Source organism: Achroia grisella, unplaced genomic scaffold (assembly GCF_030625045.1).
Source record: "Achroia grisella isolate CSIRO2021 unplaced genomic scaffold, CSIRO_AGI_Agris_v1 utg900, whole genome shotgun sequence".
Classification (NCBI taxonomy): domain Eukaryota; kingdom Metazoa; phylum Arthropoda; class Insecta; order Lepidoptera; family Pyralidae; genus Achroia; species Achroia grisella.
Genome location: NW_026713059.1, coordinates 1,539,519 through 1,549,913, shown reverse-complemented (window position 1 = coordinate 1,549,913; position 10,395 = coordinate 1,539,519). Strand labels below are relative to the sequence as shown.

At 35.4% G+C, this 10,395-nt stretch overlaps 1 protein-coding gene across 1 annotated transcript; it reads right to left on the bottom strand.

The window, feature by feature from the left end:
* Nucleotides 1-8,269: 8,269 nt before the first annotated feature.
* LOC131853403 (uncharacterized) lies at nucleotides 8,270-9,786 on the bottom strand. Its single transcript, XM_059204283.1, has one exon. The coding sequence runs from the start codon at nucleotides 9,784-9,786 to the stop codon at nucleotides 8,431-8,433; it is 1,356 nt and encodes a 451-aa protein (XP_059060266.1). The 3' UTR covers nucleotides 8,270-8,430.
* Nucleotides 9,787-10,395: the final 609 nt, after the last annotated feature.

Below are 10,395 nucleotides of genomic sequence, written 5' to 3'. Positions count from 1 at the left end.
TTCCATTAATTACGACACAGGCTCTAAAATCTTCCCCGTCTGCTGCTGAAACTTTACTAACAGACAATGTTAGCAAGTCATCAGCTGTATTTAACTTTAGACATACATCATCAGTAGAAATAATGAAAATATTCAAACAGCTTAATAATAAAAAAACAGAGGATCTATGGGGTATATCTGTTAAAATACTGGATAGTATAATGGAAATTATTGCGCCCTCTCTTGCTTTTATTTTCAATAAATGTATAGATGAAGGTAAATTTCCTAACATAATGAAAATTAGTAAAATCATACCGCTTTTTAAATCTGGAGATAGGAGTGACCCAATAAATTATAGACCTATATCTATACTCCCAACACTCAGTAAAATTTTTGAAAAAATAATCCTTATGCAACTTGTCAGTTATTTCAATTTAAATAATTTAATCCATAATAGTCAATTCGGTTTTTCCAAAGGTCGTTCAACTACAGACGCAGGTGCAGAGTTGCTTAGACACGTATTTGCTGCATGGGAAACTAAAATGGATGCGATAGGTGTTTTTTGTGACCTTTCTAAGGCTTTTGATTGCGTTGATCATAATACATTGCTAAAAAAACTTGCTTTTTATGGCGTCAAAGACAATGCTTTAAATTTAATAAAATCTTATCTATCTGATAGAATACAGAAAGTGAAGGTTAGCAACGCTACGTCTGACGGGTCACTTGTGCAAATGGGTGTACCTCAAGGATCTATTCTCGGTCCATTTTTATTCCTAGTTTACATTAATGATCTCCCATATGCCATGCAGGATAGATGCGGCATAGTATTATTTGCAGACGATACTTCATTGATTTTTAAAGTTAATAGAATGACTAATAATTATGACGATGTAAATAGTGCTTTGCGGCGTCTCCTGCACTGGTTTACAACTAACAATCTTATGTTAAACGCTAAAAAAACAAAATGTGTTAATTTCTCTCTGTCTAAAAGTTTTAATACTAATTGCAATATTAAATTAAATGACGAATCTCTCGAATTTATAGAATCTACTGTCTTTCTAGGAATCACACTAGATAATAAAACACAATGGGGTGCACAAATTCAAAGCCTTGCAGCGAAACTAAGTTCAGCAGCTTTTGCCGTGCGTAAGGTTAGACAGTACACTGATACTGATACTGCTAGATTAGTCTATTTTAGTTATTTTCATAGTTTACTCTCTTATGGAATATTACTATGGGGAAAAGCGGCAGATATTAAAAATATATTCATATTACAAAAACGTGCCGTTCGAGCGATCTACTGTATGAAGAGTCGTGACTCATTAAGAGAGAAATTCAAAGAGGCAAATATTCTCACCGTTGCTTCTCAATTTATATATTCAAATATCCTATATGTTCATAAAAATCTTGACTTATTTCCAAAAAACAGCAATATTCATAATATTAATACTAGATTTAAAGACAAACTTGCTGTCCCCAAGTATCGTTTAGAAAAAGTTAATAGGTCTTTTATGGGAATAGGTATAAAAATTTACAATAAGATACCAAAGGATATGTTGGAATTACCCTTAAATAAATTCAAAACATCTGTTAAATCATATTTACTGAGCAAAGCCTATTACTCACTAAACGATTACTTGAATGACGAGTGTGCATGGCAATAGTTGTTCATGCACTGAATTTTCATTTAATGTTAGACATAGACACCTATATAAATATACATTGTAAATAAACTGGCTTTAAAAAAAAAAAAATAATTCAATTGAGTTTCTTGCCAGTTCTTCTCAATTGGATCTATATACCGAACTGGACGGTAGGGAAAAAAAATAAAATTATAATGTAAAAATTTGACGTTCATAAGCGGCTAAAATGTCCTACATGAATAAATGATTTTTGAATTTTGAATTTTGAATTTTGAAACCGGGCGCCTGCGCGCGCCCGGGCGCTCCACACCGGCGCCCCCGGGCGCCCCTCCGATCGATCCCCCGTCCAATTCAAACGGGGATCGAAATTACGACGGCCTGAGCCGAGGTTCGAACCCCTAGTGGTGCCCTCAGACTAAAGTCGTATCCGTCGGGCAGGAGTTGGCCTTCAGCCGCTCCATAAGTCCTTCCGCGGGTTTGGAGTGCCATCTGCACTCGCCCCATAACGTCCGGTGAAGCTGTAAAGGCCAGCTACGGCCAACAGCATTAGAGTAGTCCGAAAAAAAAAAAAAAAAAGTAAATTCTCAGTACTGCGCTAGCGCTCGTTGAGGTAGGACCTATGCTATTTTTTACGACACCGCTACGATAAGACATTCGTAAACATTTGTCAGTGAACATTAGTATAGTGCGACTAAACAATTTTGATAATTTAAGTAATATTTAATTAATTTTGCTAATATATACTTATTTCTACGAATATTAATTTAAAGTTGTTGTTAAATATATATATATAATATTTATTTTAGCATGCCAAGACAAAAGTACAGTTATGCAACAAATAAAACCTACCTACCCTGCTGCACTATGAAAAGCACAAGAGCATGGTATTTCGTCACACTAATGGCAATTAATTGTTAAAATTAAAAAAGAGAACATTTTAGTATTTTTAAAAATAACGCTTATCTGAGAGAAAAATGTAAGAAAATGTAAACCAATTTTACTTTATGTTTATTTTGTAGTTTTTTCTAAATTAAAATAGGGTTATTGTTTATAAAAATACCATTATTATTTTTACGTACATTTGTCTTGTGTTATATCATCTAGTATGCAATTTGGATTGTAAATAAATTACCAAATTATATATAAATTATATTCCTTAATGTTTAGAGATATTTTATCCAATTTACTTTATTTTATTTTACACAATACAGATATTTCTAAATTGCAGCCATTCTGTTATTATACTCGTTGGACTTTCATTACTGTACAGTTATGTCAAATAATTATGCGTGTTTGGGTGAAAAGTCAACAACATTATAAATGTTTTTATTTAGAGACTAGCTTTTAGCTCGCGGCTTCGCCCGCGTGAATATGGGATATATAGGTTATCGCGCGTTTAAAGATCCGTGTACAGTATTGGGACGTTATATATAAACCTTCCTCTTGAGTCTATCTATTCTGTCTATTAAATAACAACGAATCAAAATCTGCGTAGTTTTTTAAGATCAAAACATACATAGATCTATTACATGTGTAGATGATATTTTAACCGGAAATTGAAGCCGTTAAAATGGTATTGGCAGATCAGTTGGAATCATCGGTATTCTTGGTATATAAGCTGGTTGCCCAGCTAACATACCGGTTATAATGGTCTACAATTAAATTGTCTTTCAATTCTTTAGTAAGCAACATATCCAATGGGACGCCATTGCACATGTTCGGCGGGCTTAAATTTCATGACTGGATCATGCTTTTGAGAAATTCCTTCCTCAAGTTTGAGCAGTTAGTGTGGGAAATCACTATCTGTGCTTCCATAAAAATGAGCTCTAAAATTTGTCAGTAGTTTTAAACTTTCAATTAAAGTCCATAAGGGAGTCGATGTTAATGACACAGAGAGTCTTTCAGAAATATCCAGCAAAAGTATAAAAGTAATCCCGCCAATGAGAGCAGAGGTGTTTCTAAGGTCTTTTAAGGTTCTGTCCAAAATCTCTATAGCTCATGGTGATTTCATTACATATAATCAATGAGGCGTCTTGTAATAATTTATAAAAAGGTTTGATATTAACAAGTAATTATTTATCAAGAATCAAGAATCGGCCAACCAAGAACGAGAAGCTGCAATATCAGCCAATATCATGCGGCGACGTCAATGATGCAGGAACAGCAATGATAGATATATAGATACAGTTGAAGCTTTTTTTTTACAACTTAGAATGGCAAACAAGCTGACGGCGCTCCTGATGGAAAGGGGTAACCGTCGCCTATATACATGAACAGTACCTGACATGTTCATATCAGCATATTGTTTCCCTCATGCGTTGCCGTTCCTGAAAACTCGGGTATTATTCCCCTGTACCCTGTAAATTCACTACCATATATATACACAGGTAGTCTATATAGATAGATATACATATACACAGATAGTATACCCTGAGAAAGGTCATAGACTACTGTCACACTTTTAGTAGTTTGGTGTTAAAATAAGTTAAATAAAATCCGGATTGTGTGAAAGAATATAATTATGTGACATAAGTTATGTAATATATATAGTTAGCACTGTAGTTCATAAGGAGGTTCTTTGTCCATACACAAAATCGCACAATTTAGCATCTAGTAGCACCGAATACCACTGCCCTGGAGTATCCTGCGTCACACGACGGCAGTCGACACGGGTACTAGCGGTGTAGGCCGTTTAGCACTCAGGTCGTGCGGTGTTCCGGGCCGGAGATTTGAACCCTGGAATTACAGAAATAACTGCTACTTTTATAGCCGTCCATAGAACCCTCACTTGTGTTAGCGATGACGCCTTTCATTCCAGAAGCGAGATGAAATGGTGCAGATGGTAATGGCACTAAGCTATGGCTCTCAAAGGTGAGGTAAAAGAGAATAAAGATGGAATAGCTTCAAATAGCTCATATTCTCCTAACTAATTAATAACTATAAACTGATTGTATTCATTAATTACAATTAATTCAACTAGTAGGTAGATGAAAAGCATTTCTATTGTGCAATTACATTGGTATAAATGACATTATGGTATAGTACTATGCTATAGTTATTTTAAGCGTACAATTAGTAAAAACAGTAACAAGTTGTATGGCAGGAACATAAGTTAATTAAGCAGAAAACTTAAGGTCTAGGAGATATAATAGATAGATACAGCTATATAGTGATACAAATTAGTTTCTATATATCAGTGCAATACTCACCCAATTCGGGGTTTATAATTCCTTTAAAAATGGTCTTGCAACTATATACTAGTATATATTGCGAAACAGCAAAATAAAAGCGTAGAATTCCAGCTTAAGAATAGAATCGGTAGCAGAAGCAAGTATGTGTCCACCGTGTAGGTTAGCCAGGGACGAATGAATCTCCACCTAACACGTAGGTGCTGGACGACTTCGATGTCCCCCCTCGCACCGGTCTCCGTTGCATCGCGAGATCGGCTTGCATTTAATAAACATACCGTGCAACTCGGGTTTGCTTTCGCATTTATTTTTATTTTATATAATTTTTAATAAAGTGCATAGTATGAGTAAAGAAGTTGTTACATACCCCTCTTTTTAGGTTAGGATTTTTCCTAGTAAAATCCACTAATAAAAAATATATACCTATGTTATCTTAAAATCTTTGACATGCCATGTACCTAGTTTATTCCCTGACATATCTTCAAGTTCGTAGACTAACCTAGATTTTTTGTCCGTAATACGACATTTAATGAATTTAGGTGCTAATTTTTTTGAAAATCTATTGTCTTTGTCGCTTTGATAAAAGGTACGTTTCCATATAATGTCTCCAATATTAAAATCTACATTTTTACGGCGAAGATTATAATTGGAACAATTCCGAGAATGGGCTTTGATGAGCGCTGCTTGGACTTTATCAAAGATTTTGCGCAAGCTACCTTGATTTTCTACATATTCATCGCGGGGTAGAAATACTATGTGGTCCCCGATATCTGAGTCGATATAATGAGATCCGCATATTATTAGTTCCCGGCCGAATACCAAAAACGATGGTGTATAGCCAGTTACTTCGCTGACTGAACTATTTAAAGCGAATTGTATTTTAGGCATTAGGTTGTCCCAGGATCTATGATCATTATCGATAAAGGAAGAGATAGCAGTGATAATTGTTTTATTGTACCGTTCTACCATGTTAACTTGAGGTGTGTACAAGGGTGTATAAAAAATATTGGGGATACCGTAAGAAGAGAACATATTTTTCATAGTATTACTGACAAATTGTCTTCCATTATCCATTAAAATAGTGCTAGGTATACCATGAATTAAGAAAATATTTTCCTCTAAAATTTTGCAAATTATATCAGCTGTTGCACGTCTTATAGGGAATAACAAGCAATATTTAGAGAAACAACAGGTGACGACTAGTAAAAAGGTGTTCTGTTTTCTAGAGACCGGTAGAGGTCCTACTAAATCGACGCTTATCATTTGAAATGGTCGGCTGCAGTGTTTTGGTCTCCCCATCGTACCTGGAGTGCTATGGTTTGGGTGCTTCTGAGCGAGACAAGTTTCGCAACTAGTAACAAAGTTTGTTACGTCGTGGTGTAGACCAGGCCAAAAGTATTTTAGTGATAAACGTTTGAGTGTTTTAAAAATACCGAAGTGTCCTGAAGTAGGTTCTGAGTGATTTTGATGTATTGCTTTTTGGCGATACTCCAAGGGTATCACTTCTTTCCACTCAAATTCCTTGGTCAGTGGATTGAGGGATTTCATGTATCGGTACAGCTTACAATTAGCGATACAGTAATTTAGAAAAGAAGATGGGTTTTTTTGGCAGCCATTAAATATGTTTAAATACCAGGGATCATTAGTTTTAGGGTCGGTTTCAGTCTGTCCGTCTGTTGAATCATCAATAGCAGATATAGGTACAGCACGAGACAAGCTATCCGGTACGACATTATCCGTGCCTCTGCGGTGTTTAATTTCGAAATTGAAAGCAGAAAGACGAACACCCCAGCGCGCAAGTCGTCCGGTGGGATTATTAAGATTAAGAAACCATTTAAGTGAAGAATGGTCCGTGTAAACAGAGAACTTAAGACCATTTTCTAAATAGCAACGCCAATGTTCAATGGCAACTACGACGGCTAGTGCTTCACGTTCTGTAGCACTATAATTGCGTTCTTGTTTAGAGAGAGACTTACTCATATATGCTATTACTTTTTCTTCATCATTGAGATTCTGTGTGAGGACGGCACCTATTCCATAATCGCTAGCATCAGTGTGTACCTCGAATGGTTTAGAATAGTCTGGACAAGTAAGAATAGGTGCTGATGCTAAATGCTCTTTTAATTGCCTATAAGCGTAGTCAGCTTCTTGTGACCAAGAGAAAGGGGGAGCCTTCTTGCCTTGTGATGTAAGCTTATTAAGAGGGGCCGCTAGACTACTGAAATTTGGTATAAAACGGCGATACCAAGAAGCTGTACCAATGAATCGTCGTACCTCTTTACGATTAGTAGGGATTGGATAATTAGTAATAGATGCAACTTTATCAGGATCGGCGTGTAGTCCATTAGCGTCAACTATATAACCCAAGTATTTAAGTTGTTTCCTGAAAAATTGGCTCTTTTGAAAATTTATTGTAAGGTTCGCCAATTTTAATTTTTCTAACACATTGTTTAGCAAGTGTATATGTTGACTAAATGACTCGGAGACAATTATAATGTCATCAATGTAAACGAATACTCGAAATTCGAACTCAGGGCCATAAAACAATTCGTCAACGAGTCTCTGTTGTGTTGCAGGTGCGTTAGTTAACCCAAAGGGCATAGATTTAAATTGGAAGGTACCACGAGTTGGAATGTAAAATGCAGTTTTGCATCTGTCCTTTTTTTTTATTAAAATTTGCCAAAAACTTTTTGAAAGATCTATACTACTGAGATATTTGGCATCGCGTAGATTGTCGAGTATTTCTGTAATGTAAGGTAAGCTATACGCATCTTTTTTTGTTACTGTATTAAGCTTTCTGCTATCTAAACAGAACCTGAGCTCACCGTTTTTTTTAGGTGTTAAAAGAACGGGAGACGACCAAGGGCTTTCACAGGGTTCGACAACATCATCCTTTAACATCTCGTCCAACTGTTCTACTAATATTCTTTGTTTTTCAGGTGACATACGATAATAGCGTTGACGTATGGGGGCAGCATCCCCAGTATCAATGGAATGCGTGATTAGTGTAGTGCGACCTAACCCACGCTCCTCGTATGAAATGTCACGGTACTGAGAAATAAGATTATCGGCCATATTCCTCTGGTCATCTGTCAAATGCTCGTAGGAACATAATGCTATAGCACTGTCTAACGCATTACTCATCATGTAGGTTTCAGAGTCCTTGTGAAATGATATTGCGTCTAAATGTTTAGGAAAGAGACCGAACGTTCGCCAAAAATCAATACCTAGGATAACGGAGTTTTTTATACCTGGTACTACGTAGGCATTGACTGTGTGCATTTGTCTTTCAAAATAGATAGGGAGACGAATAATTCCGATAGCATTTAGCTTCTCTCCGCCGGCAGCAACAAATTGAACAGGGGTAGTGTCTTGTATTTTGAGACCCATATTTACAAAAAAATCATGATATCCGTTCCCAATAATAGTAACGCAAGAACCGGTATCTAACAATCCAGTTATTAACTTATCTAATACATTAATTTTAACGTATGGTCGAGTTCTATCGAGGATATTTTTATTATTATCGACTGAAGCAACCGAATTAAAGGTGAAAAAATTTTTAACAAATTTTAACCAATCCTTCCATTCCTGAACTCGGCCACTCCAATCGAATTTATTTAGTTTTTTGCCGGTTCCTGTTTGTGAGTGGTATTGCAATCAGGACATTCCGGGTAGCGCACGTCCTTTTTACCACATTTAAAGCAGATAGGGAACCGCTCCTCACTGCAGCTGCTTAAAGAGTGACTGTTAGATCTACATCTAGGGCAGAACACCTGTCTAGATTGATCATTTGTATATATAGCGCTCACGTTAAAATTTTGATTTTTATAACTATTTGATTGATTGAAATTAGCATTAGTAAGGTTTGTTTTATTTTGGTAATTATAGGTAGCGTTTTGATTAAATTGTTTATTATAATTGTATTTAGTTTGTTCAGATTTATATTTATAAGCAAATTCAGGGGCGAGTGTACTACTAGTTACCCTAGGTGGCTCATGAAATTGCAAAAATCTAGAATTAACAGTCTCGTAATTACGGCAGACCGATTTTAATTCATCCATAGATTTAATATTAGGAGATGCTGCTAGAGTATTTGCGTAGCAGGGGCGGATATTGTGCATTAATATATCGAGTTTATCTTCATTATTCATAGGTTTGCTGAGACGAGAAAACATGCCATGCATAATAGACAGATATATTGTAATGTTTTCGTGTTCTCCCTGTGTACGCGATCGAATTTCAGCAGCGAGTCTATAGTCATAGTCAGAACTACTAAAATCTTCTCTAAGTAATGCACAGAGGTCATTCCATGAGTTTACTCGGTCTTTATTATAACGATACCAATGTAGTGCGTCATCGACAAATATTTCATAGGCTAAAGTTAGTATTTTATCAAAGGTAATACCCCTAGATTGCACATATTCTTCTACTCTTTGTATAAAGGAATGAACACAGGTTTTCCCTGAATATTTAAGTTTATTTAGATCTGTAGATAGATTACGTTCACAAGTGACAGATATGGTGGGAGTGTCCGTAGTATTATCAGGGGCTGAAGCCGAACTATTAGTTGGAGTAGTATGAGATTTAATATTTGATAGTTCCTTGAATTGAGAATTAAAGCTAGAAATACAGGTTTTGTGTATGTCGGTAAGTTCGGTAGAAGGTACAATTCTGTTAAGACGGTGATAAATATGATGTAATAAAGTTTCAGTTCTATTAAATAAGTTTTTATCTAGTTTATTTTTAAGACTAGTTAAATTACTTTGCGATTTTATAAGTGACTCCTTTACTTCCTTCAGGTCATCTGTAGGATCTAAATGAGACTCTAAGATATCCTCTGAGGGCAAAAGTTGAGACAGTTTAATAATTTGCTTTCTCAATTCTTGAACTGATTCACCAGTACCACCACGGAGTTCCACTTCGTACACCAATTCTGATTTTTGTAATGATAGGTATTTAATACTATATGCCATATTGAGAAAAAAATATAGGTGTGTATTGCACCGTTACAAATTTACTATGATTGTTGATTATATAATGATAATGATTACAATGGGTGATACACGGTATATGTACAATAGGTTAACGATATTATAATTATAAAGCTTAGTGCAACAATTGTTAATGCAAAATGTGGGTAGTGCTAATATTTATTGATGAAGTTACGATCAGATGTAATGAGTATTTATTAAAAGTATTATAAGAATATTAGTAGTAATGAGAACTAATGAAGAAGGAATATATGAAAGAAATATTCTATATTAGCTTAATCAACCTTAAAACTATGAAGTAAATTACCATCACCAATGAAAAACCAATAAAAGCTAAATTGTGCGATATGCTCGTGAATGAAACCTATGCTGGGCGCCAGTGTCACACTTTTAGTAGTTTGGTGTTAAAATAAGTTAAATAAAATCCGGATTGTGTGAAAGAATATAATTATATGACATAAGTTATGTAATATATATAGTTAGCACTGTAGTTCATAAGGAGGTTCTTTGTCCATACACAAAATCGCACAATTTAGCATCTAGTAGCACCGAATACCACTGCCCTGGAGTATCCTGCGTCACACGACGGCA